This window comes from Protomyctophum parallelum (assembly GCF_964188405.1).
Source record: "Protomyctophum parallelum genome assembly, chromosome: 17".
In the NCBI taxonomy this organism is placed as follows: Eukaryota; Metazoa; Chordata; class Actinopteri; order Myctophiformes; family Myctophidae; genus Protomyctophum; species Protomyctophum parallelum.
The window spans coordinates 40,811,360-40,833,852 of record NC_139719.1 but is presented as its reverse complement, the minus strand read 5'-3'; the positions used below and the strand labels follow the sequence as shown (position 1 = coordinate 40,833,852).

Sequence of the window (22,493 nt, the reverse complement as noted above, 5' to 3'; positions counted from 1 at the left end):
AAACACTAGTCTGAACTGCATATAGCGATTACATTAGATACAGTACGGGAGGCGTAGAGCATACACTGATGTATTCCAAATACAGTACAGACGCTCTGTGTGTACACACACACACACTAGTACGTTTGTGTACACCAAAGGCGCTGCATGTGTGTATGTACCCTCAGATCTTCGGATAAGGCCCTAGTAGACGAACCTAGTCACCAGAGGTGGTCGGGCCTTTGCCGCCCAGGCACCCAGACTATGGAATGCTCTACCGGTGCATGTAAGATTAGCACCATCTGTGCCTGTATTTAAGTCACTTTTGAAAACTCACCTTCACACAGAATGTTTTTTACCCTTTATATAGGAGATTGTTCATTTTTCTTTTTTTCTTTATGTTTCTAGTTTCTAAACTGCCCTTGTTTATGATTTGCCAGATGTTGTTTGTGTTTTTTTAACCCTGTACTGTACAGCACTTTGGAACCTTGCTCTGAAAGGTGCTGTATAAAATAAAATAAAATAAAATAAATAAAGTGTATTATGTACAGTGCTTCAGACGTACCTTAGCTCCAGCACCACCGGGGAAGCCGGGGGCTCCAGCAGGTCCGGTAGGTCCCTGCATGGAGAAGGAAGGAAGAAACGTTAAAGCAAAGACTCCACAAGGTCTACAGATCTAAACCAAAGACTCCACAAGGTCTACAGATCTAAACCAAAGACTCCACAAGGTCTACAGATCTAAACCAAAGACTCCACAAGGTCTACAGATCTAAACCAAAGACTCCACAGGGTCTACAGATCTAAACCAAAGACTCCACAAGGTCTACAGATCTAAACCAAAGACTCCACGGCAGGACAAGGTCTACAGATCTAAACCAAAGACTCCACAAGGTCTACAGATCTAAACCAAAGACTCCACAAGGTCTACAGATCTAAACCAAAGACTCCACAAGGTCTACAGATCTAAACCAAAGACTCCACAAGGTCTACAGATCTAAACCAAAGACTCCACAAGGTCTACAGATCTAAACCAAAGACTCCACAAGGTCTACAGATCTAAACCAAAGACTCCACAAGGTCTACAGATCTAAACCAAAGACTCCACAAGGTCTACAGATCTAAACCAAAGACTCCACAAGGTCTACAGATCTAAACCAAAGACTCCACAAGGTCTACAGATCTAAACCAATGACTCCACAGGGTCTACAGATCTAAACCAAAGACTCCACAGGGTCTACAGATCTAAACCAAAGACTCCACAAGGTCTACAGATCTAAACCAATGACTCCACAAGGTCTACAGATCTAAACCAAAGACTCCACAAGGTCTACAGATCTAAACCAATGACTCCACAAGGTCTACAGATCTAAACCAAAGACTCCACAAGGTCTACATATCTAAAGCAAAGACTCCACAAGGTCTACAGATCTAAACCAATGACTCCACAAGGTCTACAGATCTAAACCAAAGACTCCACAGGGTCTACAGATCTAAACCAAAGACTCCACAAGGTCTACAGATCTAAACCAAAGACTCCACAGGGTCTACAGATCTAAACCAAAGACTCCACGGCAGGACAAGGTCTACAGATCTTTAACTACTGCGGTCAAAATAATGGCTTATATGTGGCAGTTGTTCTCAAAGTGGAATCCGGGGGATTAACCCCCAAAATTATGAAATATTTTAATAATTTCGAAAAGATTCAACACAAAAATCTTTTTAGATCACACGTTTGTGAACCACTGGCTTATGGTGTCCAATCCATTACTGCACGTCACACAATTTAAATAGACGTAAAGTCAGGGGGTCAATCGATCAATAAATGATACATACAGGGGGTCAATCGATCAATAAATGATACTTACAGGGGGTCAATCGATCAATAAATGATACATACAGGGGGTCAATCGATCAATAACCCCTTCTGACCTGAGATCAGATTCATACGAGGTTTCCACTGGACACACACTGGTCTGATTAACCCATTCTGACCTGAGATCAGATTCTAAAAATGTCAGTAGTTTTTCAAAAATAGCAGACCTACAAGCTCATAGATCTGCTATTTTTCAATAGCTAAAGCATAACATAATGCTAACACCAAAATGGGTTCCCGTTCAGAATGGGTTAAATGATACTTACAGGGGGTCCGGCACCGCCGGTGTTGCCATCGTTACCACGAGCACCCTGGAGACGAGACATGAAGAAGAATGTTATCATGAGAACATCGTCATTTACGACCTCTACGCAAATGAGATCATCGTTGTACCATGATGACCTCGACGCAAATACAAACAGGGCTAAGGACGAATTTAGTCATTTAGCAAACGATCTTAATCCAGAGCAATCACAACACATGGTGATACGTACTGTACAAATAGTCATCAAGATCATATGAAAGCTAAGGACCTAACATCCGACTAACAGTAGAATATCTGTACAATAAAACAATATGTGGCCAAATGTGACTGAGGGACTGCCATTTGGATCTTTTCTGAATTGTCGTTTTCATAGCTTCAAATTGACATATTGGTTGTTCAGTTTGACCCACCAGTTTTGGAGATATGGCTTATAGAGTAAATGTCTTGCCGAAAACAGCTTGAGTTGAGAAAACAGGCTTGAAAGGTTCACTTCGGGGACGGCGGTGGCTCAGGGGTAGAGTGCCTGGATGGTAACCGTAAGGTTGCCAGTTCGAACCCGGGCTCCCCCAGAGTTACTGTCGAAGTGTCCTTGAGCAAGACATTGAACCCCTAATTGTGCTAGTTGGTGCCTTGCATGGTTTCCGCTGCCATTGGTGTATGAATGTGTGTGTGAATGGGTGAATCTCCGTAAAGCGCCTTGGATAAAGGCGCTATATAAATGCACCATTTACCATTTACTTCTGCAGTGGACACCTAGCTACATGTTTAAGCATTTATTTCATATTTACATGTCGATTTCGGCTCTGATATTTATTTCAGACATGCTCTGGTATGTGAAGAGTCTGCCTGTGCTATTAACTCATTTGGGATAAAATGTAAAGGTTGCATGATGGCATGGCTCTCAGTCAGATAAAATGTAAAGGTTGCATGATGGCATGGCTCTCAGTCAGATAAAATGTAAAGGTTGCATGATGGCATGGCTCTCAGTCAGATAAAATGTAAAGGTTGCATGATGGCATGGCTCTCAGTCAGATAAAATGTAAAGGTTGCATGATGGCATGGCTCTCAGTCAGATAAAATGTAAAGGTTGCATGATGGCATGGCTCTCAGTCAGATAAAATGTAAAGGTTGCATGATGGCATGGCTCTCAGTCAGATAAAATGTAAAGGTTGCATGATGGCATGGCTCTCAGTCAGATAAAATGTAAAGGTTGCATGATGGCATGGCTCTCAGTCAGATAAAATGTAAAGGTTGCATGATGGCATGGCTCTCAGTCAGATAAAATGTAAAGGTTGCATGATGGCATGGCTCTCAGTCAGATAAAATGTAAAGGTTGCATGATGGCATGGCTCTCAGTCAGATCTGGTCACATATGATGAGTATACAGTATATACAGTATTCTAGGTGACATATAAGTTTAGCCGGAGGACGGGTGTCACTCACAGATGGGCCGGCGGGTCCGGGGCGGCCTCTCTCACCAGGAAGACCACGTGCACCCTGGGAAAAAACAAGAGAACGGCGAACATTAGCTTTTCCTGATGGAGACTAGGAGGACATGGTTGTGACAGATTCCTCCTCCAAATTAATGGACAACGGTGTGGTGTGGACCACCTGAGGTCCTGAGATGCTTACCATGGCACCGGGAGTACCGTTCTCTCCGTTCTGACCACCCTCTCCCTGTTGGACAAACACAGAAGAAGAACAAACAATTAAGTGATATAAAGTGATACCAGAAACTAGGGTTTCGTCCCGATCTGATGATAACGTGATCGGAAAAATCGGGGGCCGAACACGTAATTTTCAAATGATCAGAATCGGATCGGGGACAAAAAATTATCAATATTAGTATATCCATATCATGATATTAGACTGGATATTGTGCGTAATTTTGCATATTGTACTATTGTGATAAATAGCATAAATGTTCTATAAAAATATCGGCTCAGAAAAAGTTATGTCATTTAAGGTCATACATTTAAATGTATGATGCATTAGATATCTTATTTTCTGCTTTGGCAACTATCGGCATTGGTAAAATATTAGAGATAAATTGGCCAACAAATGTTGGCCAATTCTATGTCGAACCCCGAAAATTTATTTTCCACAAATTTGTGAATGTTCTCCTCATTTTCCACACTCGGAAATGTTTTCCTGAGCAGGAGAAGCTTTTCTGTACTATTCTTTTTCGATATTTTGAGTCCATTTCGTGTCATTTGGAGTCACATTTGGTCCATTCTAGATGCGAAACGGTGCTGTCTTTCAGTACCTTGGGACCGGCGACACCGGCGTCTCCCTTGGCTCCATCCAGACCGCTGAATCCCTGAGGAGGACAGAACAAGACAAGAGGCGTGAGCACGGGGTCGTCATCATCACCATGTCGGCTTGTGGTGGACATTTCTGTCAAAATTCATTTTTTTGCCATGGACAAGGACAAGCCTGAATGACCATAACAAGCCTGTAACTCTGAGAGTGTTCAAACGGGTCCATTTGGTTACATTTGTACACTCTCAGAGTTAAGGGGGTCACATTGCAAATAAAACATTTGAGAACCACTAGTACTATAACGTAGTTGGACTCCTAATGTGCCGTAGTAAATAAGTGTCATACATATTCTGAAGAAGAAGAAGACTTGGCATTCAGTAATGGAATCTATGGTCAAAATATTGACCTTCATAAGAGTGTTTAACCCATTTTGACCTGAGATGTCTTCTACATCCTGACAGTTCTCTGAAAAAGCTATGTTTCTATGTCAGCCGTTCTTCGATTTTTCAAAAAAATAGCAGACCTACAAGCTCGTAGCGCGCCACTCGGTGGCGCGCTATGAGCTTGTAGATCTGCTATTTTTCAATAGCTAAAGCATAACATGATGCTAACGCCAAAAGGGGTTCAGAATCAGCTCAGATCAATGCAGTCCAACGTTCTCAATGTGGTCGTATATTAATAATATTATAATAATGCTCAACTCACTCTGTGTCCCTTGATGCCGGGGAGACCGGGGGTTCCGGGGAATCCACGAGCGCCCTGTGGTGACGTGGACGAGAAGGAGGAGAGAAGAGAAGATGTTCCTCGTCAGCTTTTATTCAGACACAGCATGGGTGCCTCCGATATGCAGTTTGTTTTTGTGTACAATTCTGTTCGTTTTTTAGCTATGTACTGTAAACAGCCTCTAAAAGTCTAGTGGATGTGTCAGCTCACAGCAGCACTGTGTGTGCGAGTGTGCGTGCGCGTGTGTGTCTGTGTGCGCCTGCGTGCGTGTTTCTTAATTGGTACCATGATGTCATAAACAATGATGAAACAGTAACTGTGAGTTTTGCAACAGCAACACATTTTTGTCATTAATACTGCTTCTACCAGTCATAACAGTTGCTACTAAAGATGTTGGAACCAGTATCCATTTTTTGGGGGCTGACTTAATCTTGACCTATGACCTCTAGGGGCCGCGTCACTCACTCACCTGAACGCCAGCGGGTCCACGCTCACCGGGGCGACCAGCCTTGCCGGGCTCACCCTGTGGGTGACAACAAACACACATGGAGATTAGCAAAAAAATATATAGGAATGTTTTTCCTCAGAAACTAAAAAGACATAACCTGCTCGGATATGTCATGGATTAGAAAACATTCTAAAAATATAGGCTACAGCATCATGACTTCCTTCGAGATTATCTGTAAACCAGGTCTCTCTTGTCTTGAGACCTCAGGTTAGACTCAATGAGATTACCTATAAATAAAACTGCAGGGTCTGGCTGTCTGGGGGGATTCCAGGGGGTCCCCAACAAAATTGTAATTTGTAACAGTTAAATGTCATGCATTATTTCACTGGCCCAATGACATATGAACGTATAAGAAGGACTATTCAGATCATGTAGGTTTCACTCTCCCCACTGTTATCTCCCAGTTGTACTTCTCTTATTGGGGTCCCTGGCACAACATATTTTCAAATGGTATCAATGTGGGGGTTTGCTTGACATGAACATGCTTGAGAACAACTAGCCTCGATCGGTACCCAGACTTTTTTCTGACAATGACAATGCAGCATGAAGCTGTACTGCAGCTTCAGTTGTAGTGAAATTGCAAAGCCGTCTTCCGTTTCCGTTTTGGAGAAAGAAACGTGTGGTTGGTGTCCTACAGAAGAATGCTTAAAAGAGCACTTACATCATCTCCGTTCTTGCCAGGGGGACCAGCGGGGCCACGAGAACCCATGGGACCCTAGAGAGGATGAAGAAACAACATCATTATTTTAATCCATTGTACGGTGCATTGTTCCTACATATGGCTGTTGAATGTGAATGTAAAGCCATACAGCACGACCAGCTCTGTGTGTGTGTGTGTGTGTGTGTGTGTGTGTGTGTGTGTGTGTGTGTGTGTGTGTGTGTGTGTGTGTGTGTGTGTGTGTGTGTGTGTGTGTGTGTGTGTGTGTGTGTGAAACAGAAAAGACAGGAAGTTGATGTTAGTGGAGCCTGGAACTACACCTCCCCAAATCTGAGTATAAGGAAGCTACCATTTCTGTTCACATATATTTTTTATTTTTTTAAATATCTTTAGAGCTTTTTCCATTTCTGCTAAGCAGCAAGCTATATATGCATAGATGGTTTCTATTTATATTAGGATGAATTTGCGCGATTGTAAAGTCGCATCGGAAGTGGGGAGGATGCTTCACGTCCGCTTTATATTTTACTCATGATCAGAGCTTCCGTTGCTCCAGACTGTATGACAGAAGCATTTGGAAACAGTCTGGCAACGCGATACTGGGGTACCAGAACATTCCAAATCACGCTTTAATACCAGTTTAATCTTTACACATTCCCCGTCAGGTATTAATTCATTCATTCTTTCGCCCCTGCCAAGGTCTTTCCATTCTGAGCTTTTGTTTTAAGGTGAAAACAGTCTACAGTATGTTAAAAGTAAACTTTTTTAAATTCAACCAAAACATACATTTTGTAACCGTGATCATCAACGCTTTAGTTATCGCCCGTGAATAAAGCTTGTTTAGATTAGAATCGGAATCTGGGAACATAATCCGTGATAAAACGCATTTGGAAAAACGTCAACAACTGGATGTGGACAGGGGCGGCCATCTTGTTTCTGGTTCATTGCCTGTCTACTCTATTGCATTATCAACCCAGAGCTAATCATATGTAGCATACGACCGGACCGCAACCTAAATTAATCAATATAAAACATTATACTGCAGGCAGGGAATGTGTTTTAATAAAGCCCTGTTCACGCTGCGAGCCCAAACCCAGTCCAAATCAGATTTGTGACCTGTCCAGATTGGACTCACATTGTTGACTTTGTATGAAACACATGGAAACTGACGTTTACGAATCCGATTTGAATCACATTCCTTTTCAACTGCATGATGAAACCAATCGGACTCCAATGTGGATAGGAAATCAGATGTTGGGCTGCCAGTCTTAGCAGCTATAGGGCCTTATTTATTAAGTCAAACCTTGGTCTAGCTAACTTTCCTCCACTAACTGTATGCACTGTCATGCAGAATGTTGGGTTCGGATGAAGATGCAGATGATGTTTGTGATGACTATGAAGATGATGTGTACAGTTAGCAGGACGGTTGGTGTACTTACAGATGCGCCAGGCTCACCAGGCTCGCCTGGGGGTCCGGTGAAACCCTGAGGACCCTGGTTGACCACAAAGAAAAAGCACATTAGCAACAATGTCTTTCATTTACATTGTGTGCCTGTAGATCTTGAATTCTCGCAACTAGTGCAGAATTTAAACAATGAAAGTAAAACTATGTAGCTCTATGAGGTGTGATTGCAAACTAACACATTCAATCAGAAGCTAATAATACAACATTTATTAAACAATATATTTTATTAAGATTTGATAAAATAACAGTAATACTTACGGAAGATCCAGCGGCTCCGGGGGGACCGCGAGGACCCATAGGACCCTGTTGAGAAACAGCATTACAATTAATATTAACACGTATAAAAACATGACATCTAATATATCACTTATAAAAACATGACATCTAATATATCACTTATAAAAACATGACATCTAGTGATCTCACTGGTAAAAACATTACATTTAATATCTCACTTATAAAAACATGACATCTAGTATCTCAGTTATAAAAACGACAAAATGACATTTAGTATCTCACTGGTAAAAACATTACATTTAATATGTCCGTTATTAAAACAAATGTCACACAAAAGGGCATTCATATATTGTATACTGCCCTATGAGAGCAAGCATGCATTTTAGTAACCCTTTCTAACCCCAATTGCTCTTTTTATGTGAAATAAAATATTTTCTACAACATCAGAGCTGCTTTGGACCTATTTTCTCCACTGTGAAATCTACAAAGGAAGTTAACTTAGGACACTTTAGTAAGTTAGTTGGGTCAGTCAGTTATCAGTTGATGACTATTTCCTCTGCGACAGAATATGCGAAAAGGAAGGTTACTTAATGCCATTACATTTCTAAACTCATTTAGAGACAGGGAAAATAATATGCTACAAAGCTTCTAAAGCTGGGGGTCGACAGAGAGCAGATAAATAAGCTGTGCTTCGATGCAACATGTTGCCTCCTCTGTCCGGAAGTCCATCCACATCGGGACACATGCCATGTCATCCAGGAACAAGTGTTTCTACTCTTCCATGTTTCTTGCAAAAGAAGGTTGCGGAGTCTCAACTTTGCAATCCGTTCAGGCAGTTTAACCCATTTTGACCTGAGATCAGATTCTAAAAATGTCTTCTACATCCTGACAGTTTTCTGAAAAAGCTATGTTTCTATGTCAGTGGTTCTTCGATTTTTCAAAAATAGCAGACCTACAAGCTTGTAGATCTGCTTTTTTTCAATAGCTAAAGCATAGCATAATGCTAACACCAAAAGGGGTTCCTGCCCCAAAATGGGGTTTAAACCTATAATGTTCAGTGAGGGGTGGTGGTGTTCTGTCCATACCATTGGGCCGGGCTGAGCTGGGCCAGATGATTTGGAGTGGTCGGTGTAACTCATTTGAGGAGAGAAGTTCTGTGGAGGAAAAAGAGAGAGAGAGAGAGAGCATCATCATCAGTCACCATTCAGATCTTTCAACTTCAGGTGAGACGGTTTTTCTAGCTATGTGTCAAAGACGCAGCAATGATGACTGAGATTCGGGGGAAATCGCACAGATACGGAACTGAACAGCCAAACAACGGGGTGCATACTTAGTTTAGACTAGTCATTGGTTAGACATGGGTTAAGGTTAGGTTTAGGTGTGCTGCCCCGTGGGAGATTAGGGTGAGGGTTTGAGATAGGTTGTAGTTGTAGGACTAATGACTGGTCTAACCCAATGACTAGTCTAAACCAAGTAGTACTGTCTGAACTAAGTACTGCACCCAAAAAACGAATTATTTCCAGACGGTTGAAACAAACAGATCTTGAAACTGAAAGTGCAGAAACAGCGAGGTGGGATACGGGAAAAAATACAGAGTGCACAGAGTGCTGACTTTAGACACACTCAATGGGTGTGCAAGCCAAGCGGTCACGGTCAGGTGAGCCAGGTGACATGAGGTCTTAAATCAAGGCAACATCCTCCTGGGTGTTGACAGACAGACCAGAGAACCTGGGGAGCTGTCCACCCAGTCCCAGTGCTGAATTAAGCTGGGGAAACAAGAGATGAACTTTCTCTTTTCGGAAACCCCCCCCCCCTGCTAAATCACGGCAGTGTGCTCTGTTGCAGGTAACTTCACTGGATCTAACATTCAACCCGACACAGAGTTGTTCTATGTTGACATGTTTATCTGTGAAGCTAAAGATCAATTTCATGCTTAGCTCTGACGAAAGACAGGAGTGTCAAAACTAAGGACCTTTGCAGAGGATATCGCGTGCCTTAAGGTAACGAAAGGTAGCAGGTGCTTCGTGCGACACCGCGTAACTGTGAGCGTTTGGGAAACGGAACGGAAGTAAAGCTCCGTTTTCCGCTGAGAACGCACGAGAACGATTCACTTCACGTCCTTGTTTAAAAACATCTGGCAAAGCCAATGTAGCCACCAAGTCGAAGACTCCAAACCCCAGAATGCTACAGTGAGACACACACACACACACACGTTATGACGCGTGTCGCTCAAAGCGTAAGTTGACGTTAACCCACTGCTCCCCATGGAGGTCAGGTTTTATTTGAACTTACTCCGCCAAGGCCAGGGGGGCCGGGGGGTCCGGGGAGTCCGGGCATGCCGGGCATGCCGTCGAGTCCGTCGTTGCCAGGAGGACCAGGAGGACCCTATAGAATAAAGAGATAAGAGACAGTTTAATGTCAGATTCTAAAAATGTCTTCTACATCCTGACAGTTTTCATTCTGACCTGCGATCAGATTCTAAAAATGTCTTATATGTCAGTCGTTCTTCGATTTTTCAAAAATAGCAGACCTACAAGCTCGTAGCGCGCCACTCGGTGGCGCGCTATGAGCTTGTAGATCTGCTATTTTTAAATAGCTAAAGCATAACATAATGCTAACACCAAAATGGGTTAATGTCAGAAACCAAGCCTTCACTGCCATGCATTCACCATCCACTTATTTAGTATTGCTAGTCTGTTATGTAAGACATTATATGATAAAATACTTTTCCAAGGTTTTTTCTTAAAAAAAAAAAAAAACAATATATAGTAAATATTATTGCTACGTTAAATTGTTCTAAATTGAATTCACTTTGATTCGTCCAATCAAATTCATATGAAGAAGAAGAAAAAAACGTTTAATTGCAATAACAACAATCAAAAAGAAGTAAAAAGTTCAAATGAGTTTGAATTAAAATTTGAGACCTACTTCTTAAACTATAAAACCCATGTATGACTTGATGAACTTTTGACCTTTTGACCCTTTACAATAATACGGTCAATTCATTCACATTAAAGGTCAAAGGTCATGTGGTTCGTTAAGTGCCATTTGCCAAGTATGCAGCGAACAGCGTTAACCCTGACAGAACATATCTCAGCTCTGACATGTAAACACACGTCCTATAATATGCACAGCAGTAGACTGCAGGATTAAAACTATACACAGCAGCACGTAACAACATAGAATAAGACATCGGGATAAATTAAACACATATTGTCCACTTTTTGAGGTAAAAAGGGTATTAGTTAGAATGTATAAAAAGAAAACATGAGCACTCTGAGAACATACAGTACAGTACAGTACATGAGTGTACCGTGAATCAGGACGTACCTTATCTCCCTTGTCGCCAGTGTCTCCCACGCCTCCCTAACACATTTAGAGAGAAATAGAGTTATAGGCTTTGCTGTCGTGTTTCATTCATATAGTACATCTTATACACACACGTCCATTATTACACAGAATGACAACATTCACTGTGAATGACAGATCTATAAGCTGTCAAACTTAAACGTTTGGGTGCCTGCCCAAGGTTTAAGTTCACAAACCATCAGATACACAATGTTTTTTTGTTTGTTTTTTTTGCAAATCCAAACATTCACAGATAATCTTTTGTAAAGTAAAAAACATGTAATACCTCAGAGGGCTCCTGGACCTGGACACCTACAGAGCAAACGGAGAAGAAGAAGGAGAGAATATCTCAACACCTTGATCAACACATTCAAAGCATAACTACTTCAAACTAGACGTCTAGATTGGGACACCGTAAGCCCAAGGACTTTAGCTATTAGGACTCCTGACACAATTTATACAGTATGTCAACAGCATGGCAGCATCGCTTAACTCTGACCGTGTTTCAAATGCAATGACACTGACCCTCTATGGGTCCACATAACAGTCTGAGGTAGAGTCAAGTCTGCCATGTTTTGATGACATTTAAGTCGACCAAAGCTACAAACAACGAGTACATGGAATAACATATCTAATAATGAATGACGGAGGAACAAACAAATCATATTATAAGTTATGTTTAGGGTTTATGTGGTGTAGGGGGGGTATAGGGTGCAGCAGTCCTCAAACATGTACATGTCAAGGACCCCTCCTCCCCCAATATGGTATGCATTAAGCCACAGACCCCCATATAACTCTGAGAAGTGTACAAAATGGAACAACAATGGATTTGGCATCTCATGGGAGTTCCTAAATCGAACCGATTGGTTCCATTTGTACAGTCTCAAGAGTTACAGACCTGAAAGGGTCCATTTTGGTTCTCAATAATTTAGCTGGGGACCCCACTCAAGGACCCCTGCGGGGCCCCCTGGGGCCTGTTTAGTTTAGTCCCGTTGTGTTCTGCCACAGGAGGCCAGTCTGCAGACAGACTGCGTGCATGCTCACACATATCCACAGAGTGATAATCCAGAGTTGTAAATCCAGAGCGGGTCTTTGTTGTAGCACTAAATCCTCAGGGAACGTTTAAAAGAAGCCCCAGAGTCCATCTTTATAACAGGTGTGCACCAGCTGTTGCCCAAACAAACTTTGGTTGCCTCGACTTAAATGGGGGAGAGGGGGGGCGCAAGGTGGCGCCGTTGAGCCAATACGACCACAAAATATTGATGTTGGGTGGGTGGGTGGGTACGGGGCTGGGGGAGTGGTCGTAGAAGGTAGAGTTTAGATCCCGTGGTCCAGAGGGACGGTTGGCCAGTCGCGCTGTGATAGGAGGGAAGCTGGAGCTGCTGGGTGTCATGGCAACCACGGCAGATTGACCAACACGTAATAAATGACATCAGCCAGAGACCAGTTTTTGACCTAGCCTTGGATCGAGACTTTCTTAGATGTATTTTATCGATTTGATCGAAAGTAAAAAGTCAGACTCGATAAAAATACACCTACGATAGTCTGGATCCATTAAGGATGGTGGTTTTTCACCTAACTAGTTTTAGCTAATGTATCTATTCTATGACTTTACCAGTCATAGATAAAAAATAAAACAGAAAAGCAGCGGTTGTCCGGTCAAAACCGAGCGAGTAGTGGCAGCCAAGCACAGCTCTATGAGGTCACAGCTCTATGAGGTCACAGCTCTGTGAGGTCACAGCTCTGTGAGGTCCGTACCGTCGTCCGGGCAGATCGGGCAGCACTCTCCGTCGGGGATGATGGGGTCGGCGCAGTCGGACGTGTCCTCGCAGATCACCTCGTCGCACATAACGGTTCCGCTGTCGCACACGCAGATCTGGCAGGGCTCGGGTTTCCATACATCCTTGTCGTTGTACAGCTGTCCGTCTAACGTGCAGCTGCCGAATGTGCCTGTAAGGTGGAAGAGAGAGAGAGAGAGAGAGAGAGAGAGAGAGAGAGAGAGAGAGAGAGAGAGAGAGAGTGGGGGGAGAGAAAGTATCGGTGAGTTGAGATGATAATACAAAAAAACATTGACAAACGTCAATTATTGGGCTTCAGCTTTGATTGACTGAATACTTTAGACAGGAATGTAAACCAGCACCAGGTACAGTACAGTCAGACATTTGTCACAAAAAGGTCCTGGGTACTTGTTTCCATTGTGGTCCTGTGTATGTATCCAATTCATCAACATAGCATAACAAATAACACCAAAATACAATATCACCAACATGTACCAAAGGGAAAAGAAGAAAATCAGAAAAGTTAAATAAGAGAAAATGAAGTCCTAAACTTAACCATAATTTAAGATTGTCTAACCTTCAATTAAAATGAATTTATTATACCACGCCAAATCCATGCCTAGACTTAACCACAATATTAACAGTGCCTGAGCCTAACCTGAACCAGCTGCAAGCTATAACCACGTAATTATCCAGGAAATTAACTCACTAACACACTGACACATAATACTAACAGGTGGCCTTAAATCAGCCAAGAAGAACACCTAACTGTAACCACAAGGTGAACCCTGGAGTGTATTTAGAGATGGAACTTTGCTTTAGCCACACACCTGCTTCTGATCAGTTGGTATAAGACAGATGCATCTGATGAAGCCTAAAGTCTGACAAAACAAGTCGACGAAATTACGTGTAACAAAATGGGACCACAATTCGTCCACTTTCCAAATACCGGTAGGCCTGATAGACTGAGATTCTCTGACACTGGAGGGAAACATGAGTCACTGAAAACACAATATTAGGTGGCCCCTCAATAGCACAGCTATAGGGCCCCCAAATACGTCCATGTTCCCCGGCCTAGATAGATAGGTGTGGTAAAGATATGGTAAGAACGCAATGGTCAATTTGTCTTTTGGATTATAGGTTCTGAGACTGACCAACATGGCAATCATGTCAATCGAGCAGCCTAAGAAGACAGTAGCTTGTGGCAGGTGATGAAGGCCTCGATCTTGCCTATAGGCCTATATATATTATTTTTTGCTAAATTAGATGAATGTTTAAAGCCATTCAGTAATACGTCTTGGAATTCATGCCTAGTGTGGTTGTTGAGGAGGAGCATAGAGACATTTTATTGAAGTCCCAAATATGCAACCGTCTGCAGTATATGATTATATTAGTTATTTTAGGCCCTTAAGTTCTGGCCTTGTTGTGTCCAGATTTGGCTCGAGGCTGCTGTTCAAAGCCAATGACTCACTTAGGCCCTACAGACATTGCTCTACAGGTGTGGTTTAAAGAAGGAAAAAAGAAGGAAAAAAATCTAGGAGAGGAACACTGGAAAAAAGACATATATTTTCCTCCCCTGCACTGCAGATGGTTTGGTGAGGCCTGCGTGGGGGTTGAGGGGAGGCTGCATTTGTGAGGCTTACCACAGGGAGGCGCTAGTATTCCACAAAAAAAGGTTCCACACCACACACCCTCTCTTTTCCTTTAGGTGATTAACGCATCATGATGTCTAGACCTTCGACGTCAGTGTTCAGCAATGTTCCATAACTTCCATTGTTCTTTTTACTGAAACAAACTGAAGTATGTTCTTAAACTAAAGTTGAATTATAGCCATTCATCGTAATCAAAAAATGTCCATAAAGGCCTAATGTGTTAGTGTTTCTATGTTCTTAATGTTTACTGTAAAGCACTTTGGAATTGCCTTATTGTTCCAAATTGTGCCATACGTAACACAGATACACGTTTCTTGCTTAAAATAAACTATAAATTCAAGTAGGATGGTTCGTTGGCCTTAGTGTAAACGTTCAAAGTCTAGGGGGGAACATGCAGGTCTCATTTCCTCACACCCTGAAACAATCGGTGCAGCTGCACTCCAGTGTAAAAACCCTAATGTTCAGTACAGGCCTACAGATGTGTGTGTGCCCTGCTTCAGTTTGAATTAAGTTTCACATCACAATGCAACAGAAACTGAATTGCATCTTTGAATTAGGCCTTAGATATACCTACATTCATGAAACGTTGTTCAAAGCGCCTTTGATCAGTTTCATCTTTCTTGTGTTTGAATTCTGATTCAACTTTGTTTGAACTCGCTAACATCAATCATTTCAAGACAAGTCAAGAAGAACGCATCCAAGACTAGCATGAGATATTGTAGACGTGCCCTGCGTGCGTGTTGGCCCTGCCTGCCTGCGTGCGTGCGTGCGTGCGTGCGTGCGGGACATGGAACAGGAGGGGAGAAAGGACGCCAGCAGCAGCAACAACATCTGTACGCCAGTCAGTGAAAGGCAAAGTTACAAACACATCATCCAAAGTTAGTTTACTAATTCTTTACTTCCAGATATCGGGAAAAGAAAGAAAAAGCTTCATTTCCACCACCTTTTCGCCCCCATAAACGTTGTGGGGCTCAGGTTGGCCTCGATCAGCGAGCAGGACCAATTCCTTCCGAACATGAGACTGAAGAAACTGTTCAGCATCCTTTTACGCGCGTCAGTCAGTGCTATCCAGATCTTGAGCTTTGCCAATATTGCCAACTGCCATGTCCCAGGGAAAAAATAAAATAAAATAAAACCAGTGTTTGAAAAGGATACTTACTATCGTCCTCGCCTTGACCTCTCGCCAAAAGAACTGTTGCGCTGAGCAACAGCGCTAACCGAATATCCACAAAGCTGAACATGACTAAATATCAGTCATGTAGACTCTTTGGGCAAGAAGGGGGAATCGTGTGTTTTTTCCTCCTCAGACTCCACTCATGCAATTTCTGTGATAACTCCAATCCAGGACCCTAGCAGAAACTCCCTACTGCCTAAACAAATGAGCTAAGCTTGGCTTTTATATGCCCAGAACATTTTGGGGAGGTCCCGGACGCCAGCAGATAAACTTCTCTATGTGTTCTGTGAGCACCCAGAGTCCCTCCCCTCCCTCCTTCATCTCTGCGAGGGGGCCGTCTTAAACATGTCAAACAAGTTCACATTACAGCTCCACAATACGTGGATGTTCACATCATTCATTAACGCGTCGATTCGGCTTCATTTTGGACGTGGCTCACCATTGTCCCGGATCTAGAAGTGGATTATTTCTTAAATTAAGCATTAATTAATTAGTCTTTTTGATGTGTAGGCGACTTAGATGCGTTTTAATTGTCTGTATGTCGAGTCGAGATACAACTGCATTGGGTCAAGAAAGATATTTCTTATAGAAAATATAGCTTGTAACCGGAGTTGAGCAGTATAAATTGGTCAGGTTACACGTGGCTTGTTTTAGGGCTTGTTTGAAGCCACCAAGAGTGATTCGTGTCTTTTGTTTTAAGACATTTGCTCCAGCGATAGCGATAGCATGCATTTTGACAACGTGCTATCAATTACGCATTTTACGCACGGGGGTGCCAACTCGCCGGAGAGTCTAAAAATAGAATTCATGAGGTTATTTGTAGAGCTTGCATGCTATTGTAAAAAAAAAAAATGATAGTAATGCATTTGCAAGTTATAGACAGGCTTCATTCAGCATGCTCTGTCTCCTGGTGGGTGTGCAGGTTTTTATTGTTGTGAATCACATTCCCAGTCTTTGAAATAAAACAAAACCAATGCTGTAATATTATAATATTGTATCTTTATACATCTTTATGTTATGTTACTTTTCACAAGCGACAAAGCGAGTCAGTTTAACATTAATACAAGCTGCGAAGGCAATAATCCATGATTACACATCATCCCATGGTTTCCAAATCAGGCTTGTTGGCCCTCTCCTCCTCTCCTAGCTTGATGATGTTACTGTAACACAGCATGCAGGGCGGGACAGAGGGAGGAGAATTTGGCAGGTGCACAAAGCCCTCTGGTTGCACCGACCGACCGAGAGGGACACGTAGCAGCTTCTACAACCACGACCCAGCCTGACCTTTCATTTTGTCTCTCATAGTATGCATTTATCCTCCTTTGACAAAATAGACAGACTGAACTGAAGAAACCCGTCTGGGATGTGCCAGTTGAAACCAAGACGATGCATTGGATTAGAGCATGGTTCATTTCAATGACCTCCATATACTCTGAGAGTGTACAAATGGAACCAAATGAACCCGTAAAGGGTCCATTTGTTCATTTGGTTCCATCTGTACTTCCTCTGAGTTACGGATCTGTTTACGTGTCCAATTGGAACCCTGAGGGTCCCTGGACCCCACTTTGAGAACCACTGAATTAGAGATTTCCAAAGTGAGGAATTACTTGTCAAGCATCAGGCCTGATTTGGCATTTTGTCGAATGACGGTGTGTTGCACAGTGGAAAACACCAGATCTACAGTATACTGTACATCGATCTCACAAGGCGCATGTGTTCTGCTTTGCGCTTTTAGATCTGCTCTTTTGTAAAGTAATTTAGCCTAGCTCTGGCCCATAGCCAAAGTGAGGAATTACTTGTCAAGCATCAGGCCTGATTGGCATTTTGTCGAATGACGGTGTGTTGCACAGTGGAAAACACCAGATCTACAGTATACTGTACATCGATCTCACAAGGCGCATGTGTTCTGCATGCGCTTTTAGATCTGCTCTTTTGTAAAGTAATTTAGCCTAGCTCCTTCCGATCAAGGAGATAGCCCCAGAGCTGAACTTAGCCTACAATAAACATGCCCAAAATATGTAGGCGGCCTATACACCGCCTTTAAAAAAAAAAGATGCATTTGGCAAAATGCTATATTATTCAGATCCTGGACAGGACACTGACTGATCAGACTGTGTATGTAGTGGAAATAATGATGCATTTAAAATATCCCATTTCCACCCTTCGTCTCTAACAAACTAAGGGCATCAACAGCACAGACATAATATTGTACAGTGTATCTGCTCAGAGTGCTATTTAATTGGCCCGAGGCGGGCACTTAGGCTCAATGTAGCCTGACAGCGCGGTGCGGGTTCGAGTCCCGAGGCCGACGTCATTCTCTGTGTCTCTCTCCCTGTTTCCTGTCTCTCTTCACTAATGTTATCCAATAAAAGGTAGAAAAAGCCCCCAAAACCCCTGGAACCCCTTTAAAGGACGGACCCCTGGGTGTCCCCGGACCCCACTTTGAGAAGCAAGTAAGCCTTGCCGAGCCATGGGACCCATGGGCCTGTTTCTGTAGCGTGTGGCAGCTTGATGTACAAGTACACCCCCTGGACATGACGCTAGTATGTCACTGGGACTTATACCCCAATCCAACCCTTGATGCTGAGTGTCAAGCAGGGAGGCACTGGGTCCCACTTTTCAGTGTCTTTGGTATGACCCGGCCGGGGATCGAACCCCAACTTCCCAGTCTCAGGGCGGACACATTCTAAAGGGCCACTGAGCTGGTTTGAGAATTTTGACAACCACCGGGCTAAAGAAATACCTGTATCTCTTTTTATGATGTTCCCTCAACTGCAGAGAAAATGAAGGGCTTCAGGGAAAGCCTGTGGTTAGTGAGTTTTGTCTGTGTATGCGATCAAGGCAGGTAGGCTTATTTTCATTTTCAGCATCTGTACGTATCGAATGAAAACGATACGGGCGGGCGGCGGTGGCTCAGGCGTAGAGTGCCTGGATGGTAACCGCAAGGTTGCCAGTTCGAACCCGGGCTCCCCCAGAGTTACTGTCGAAGTGTCCTTGAGCAAGACACTGAACCCGATTGCTCCCGATGTGCTAGTTGGTGCCTTGCATGGTTTCCGCTGCCATCGGTGTATGGCATGTGTGTGTGTGAATGGGTGAATGTAATGCACAATCTCTGTAAAGCGCCTTGGATAAAGGCGCTATATAAATGCACCATTTACCATTTAAAACTGGGTGCATGGCTTCTCCGAACACCTGCCATTCAGTCATACATTTTAAAGCCCCTATACATATTTCTTTCTCTGTATGGGGCGTTGTGGTATGACTGGGTCTATTGAGATTTATGGCTCACATGGACATTTACTATATGGCATGTATGCCACTTTCATTGTGGGGTTGGGAAAGTGCCAGGTCTTATATAGGTTTTGTTACAGTCACAGTATGAGTTAGTTGGGTATAAAATCACTTGTATACAGTTATAAAAGCATGATGACTGACACAAACTATACCCTCACAACTGTAGTGGAGCAAATAGGTTTTAGTTCACAACGTGAAAACACTGGACTTTATAGGGCCGTCCAAGAACGATAAATCTAACAATAGCTATAAATGTGTCGTCTTAAAAATGGATTCTAACACAAGCGGATGACAGACGACTCCTCACCACAACTACATGCATAATGAAAATGTCGGAAACAGTCGCTGACACGTGATATATTTATTTAACGGCCTGTATTAAGTTCTGGTTATTTCTGAATAATATGTGTTGTTGTCCCTGGACATTTAGAAGTTACTGGTGTAATTGTGGAATCAATTCAGGGTGGTGTGTTCCAGTGGGAGGGGCTTAGCCTTTATAAGTAGGGAGGCCTCCCTCAAAGTAGGACTGTGGAGGTGGAAGGATCTAGGGCCACCTGTCCAGGCAGTAACCCCGTAAATACTTCTGTTCGTCTGAGTGAATAAAGACAAACCGCATCTCTGCATCAAGGACTGCCTGGAGGTTATTGTGACGGGGCAAGGAAGGACACAACACATGACACTTTACACAGGAAAGCAGATAGCTCCCCACTGTCCGCACAGAAGCTGCCTTTGAGTGTTTGTGGAGATGACTGATTTAACCTGTTGTGACCTTGATCAAGTCCATGATGCACAACAGGTGCGCAGCCACGCCCTGCTCTGAGTCCAGTTCTAGTTTGACTCAGGCCAGGTGTGACTGCTTAAATCACTCATCCTCCATCTCAGTTATTTTTCCGGTTTCATGCTATACCCACTCTAGGCAAAGTGACTAAAAGTGACAAAAAGCTGGTAAAAATAATGATTAGTTATTATCATTATAGTTATCTTTATAGTTATCAATCTTGTTGTGGTCAAGACATTTTACTTTATTTAAAGCTGCACGATATAATATACTTTCATCTGATACCCACTGGACATTTCAATCTACCATTATGTACTGACACTGCAGTGTTGCTGCAGTGCTAGACTCCCATGTGGTCTCTGGTGTGCCTCATGAGTTGTCCTGGAGAAGAGATGTTCTTGCCCAGAGACATATTATGGGCTCCATTTTCGTCACCGCTAAACCCCTTATCCCTAAACTTCTTTGCCTTTTTTTTGTTACTATTTTGCATCAAACATTTTTGAATAGTTAGTTAAAATGGCCAGTCGACAAGCTCACAACGTGTCAAGGTAGATTGGCTGGTTGAACTATTCAAAAATGTTTATCAAAATAGTAAAAAAAAGGCAAAGAAGTTTAGGGATAAGGGGTTTAATTAGCGATGACGAAAATGGAGCCCCTTGTCTCCCAGACAGCATTTACAGCGCAGCACCTCTTCAACAACGTTAATGGTTAAAGGTTTAGGCTTTAGGGCTGTGGTTGGGGTTAGGGGCTGCCTGCTAATCCTACAGGATTACAGAGAAGTCGGAGTTGTTGCCCGCCTGAGACATGACAGCAGACATGTCACTTAAAAGGTGTTGCTGTAGTCAGTGTTGATTTGCTAGTGTCAGGTCAGAGGAGGGACATTACTGTAAAATGGATTGAAAGCAAAGCACAGAGGAAGTATCGCTCACAGCCCAACCAGTCTCACTATACTGTGCCAAACTCACAAAGTGCACATTGTTATGTCATATTCTGTCTTTAAATCCCTCCCTTCTTTAAACAACATGTGCTGTCAACATTCATGGATGAATGTGAATGGAAATTGGAAACTGGAAAGTAATCACACTCTAATTCACACACAGTGTCTGACACTATCGTCATCCTCATCATCATCATCGTCCTCCACCATGCGAGACAAAGATGTATTTATATTGGCCACATGACGTTTTACACATTTATTGTCCTAAACAAACATTAAAGTCCATAGACTTGGCTGTCACACGACATAATCCTCAAAACACTCTTTTTTATTATTATTTTTTAAATATGATGACAGTAGCGTCATTTCATAACATGATGTGAATGCAATCACTGCATTCAATTTAGCAAGAAATATGGCAGTGGGTGTATTATTATTTATTTTCCTATTTGGATCCGTAGCCACTGGCACTGCCTGCAGGTTTGTCCATCTGTACCTGCATAGATTGATTGGTCATGCCTGCCTGATGCCTGCTGTCATCATGTGCTTGTTGTTTCTAGAATGTGGCAGATTTGTTTTTCTTCACACCAGAAACTCACGGCTTTGTTTATGATTAAATATTAATGAGAAGCCTCTCTGAGAGTAGCCTAAATGTTAGCCTCACAATGGCAAACGTCTATTGCAAAGTTTTTGGAAAGAAAGGAAGTCAGCAGTCCCTAGAGGAGCTAGCCTACTGTAGGCCTACAACAGTTGTATCCTGAGGACTTCAGCTTTTAAACTGGGAAACGCCCTTTGATTACTAGTCTACATGATTGAAGACATCAAAGGTCAGAATTGAATTGTAATTTTTGCTGAATGGTTATTTTCATTGATTGATTGTGCCCATGTTGTCTGCTGCTATGCTATGGGGTGCCATTTTGCTAATTTGTAATTTTTGGTAGTGTAAGTGAGTTGAAATAAACTAGCTGTTAAATACTAGTAGGCTGCCTGGGAGAGTGTGCATGTTGTTGTTTTATGGTTGTTGAGGAGTGCTCCTACAGTAGGCCTATGAGGCTATATGTCCAGCTGATCGTTTGTGTTACAGTTTGTGTTAACACAAACATTGAATGACATTGACAATGGATGGCCAGCTTTGGATGTTTGTGTAAACACAAACATTGAAGACGAAGGTGTGATTGTTAAGGCCTATTCATAGTCTGGATTTTCGGTGGTGAGGTGACCACCGCTCCGGTGGTGAGCTGACCACCGGAGCTGAAATAACATTGAGTAAAAACAGAGAGAAGGGCTGGAGCGGTGGCGGTGGTTTGCTCTTCACCGCGGCTCGTGACATCATGTTGTAGTTCGGTGGTCACCCCACCACCGTAAATCCAGACTATGTATGAGCCTTCAGTCTACATTTGGGAATGTGATGGGATGAAGTGTCTTATATAGCAGCCTGACATTACATAGTCAATCTCTAAGACGACCTGGCTTCATATTTTTAGGAAATTGAAGGCAAACATGAGTATTAATTAATTAATTGATTAATGCCAAAATGTGGCGTGGGGTGTGCACAGCGTTGTGTG

The 22,493-nt window shown here is 42.8% G+C and overlaps 1 protein-coding gene across 1 annotated transcript in view; it reads right to left on the bottom strand.

Annotated features, from left to right (window-relative positions):
* The window catches only part of LOC310873996 (uncharacterized protein), a 39,627-nt gene extending 23,499 nt beyond the window's left edge, over window positions 1-16,128 (bottom strand). Inside the window, exons 1-16 of the mRNA XM_083786646.1 lie at window positions 15,905-16,128; window positions 13,074-13,265; window positions 11,602-11,627; window positions 11,298-11,333; window positions 10,260-10,352; window positions 9,053-9,121; window positions 7,989-8,033; window positions 7,705-7,758; window positions 6,272-6,325; window positions 5,572-5,625; window positions 5,085-5,138; window positions 4,384-4,437; window positions 3,750-3,794; window positions 3,561-3,614; window positions 2,119-2,163; window positions 545-598 (exon numbers count right to left, since the gene is read on the bottom strand). Coding sequence (XP_083642772.1) covers window positions 545-598; window positions 2,119-2,163; window positions 3,561-3,614; window positions 3,750-3,794; window positions 4,384-4,437; window positions 5,085-5,138; window positions 5,572-5,625; window positions 6,272-6,325; window positions 7,705-7,758; window positions 7,989-8,033; window positions 9,053-9,121; window positions 10,260-10,352; window positions 11,298-11,333; window positions 11,602-11,627; window positions 13,074-13,265; window positions 15,905-15,986 — 1,011 coding nt within the window. The 5' untranslated portion in view covers window positions 15,987-16,128. The remainder of the gene's footprint in view (window positions 1-544; window positions 599-2,118; window positions 2,164-3,560; window positions 3,615-3,749; window positions 3,795-4,383; window positions 4,438-5,084; window positions 5,139-5,571; window positions 5,626-6,271; window positions 6,326-7,704; window positions 7,759-7,988; window positions 8,034-9,052; window positions 9,122-10,259; window positions 10,353-11,297; window positions 11,334-11,601; window positions 11,628-13,073; window positions 13,266-15,904) is intronic.
* Between the last annotated feature and the right edge of the window lie 6,365 nt (window positions 16,129-22,493).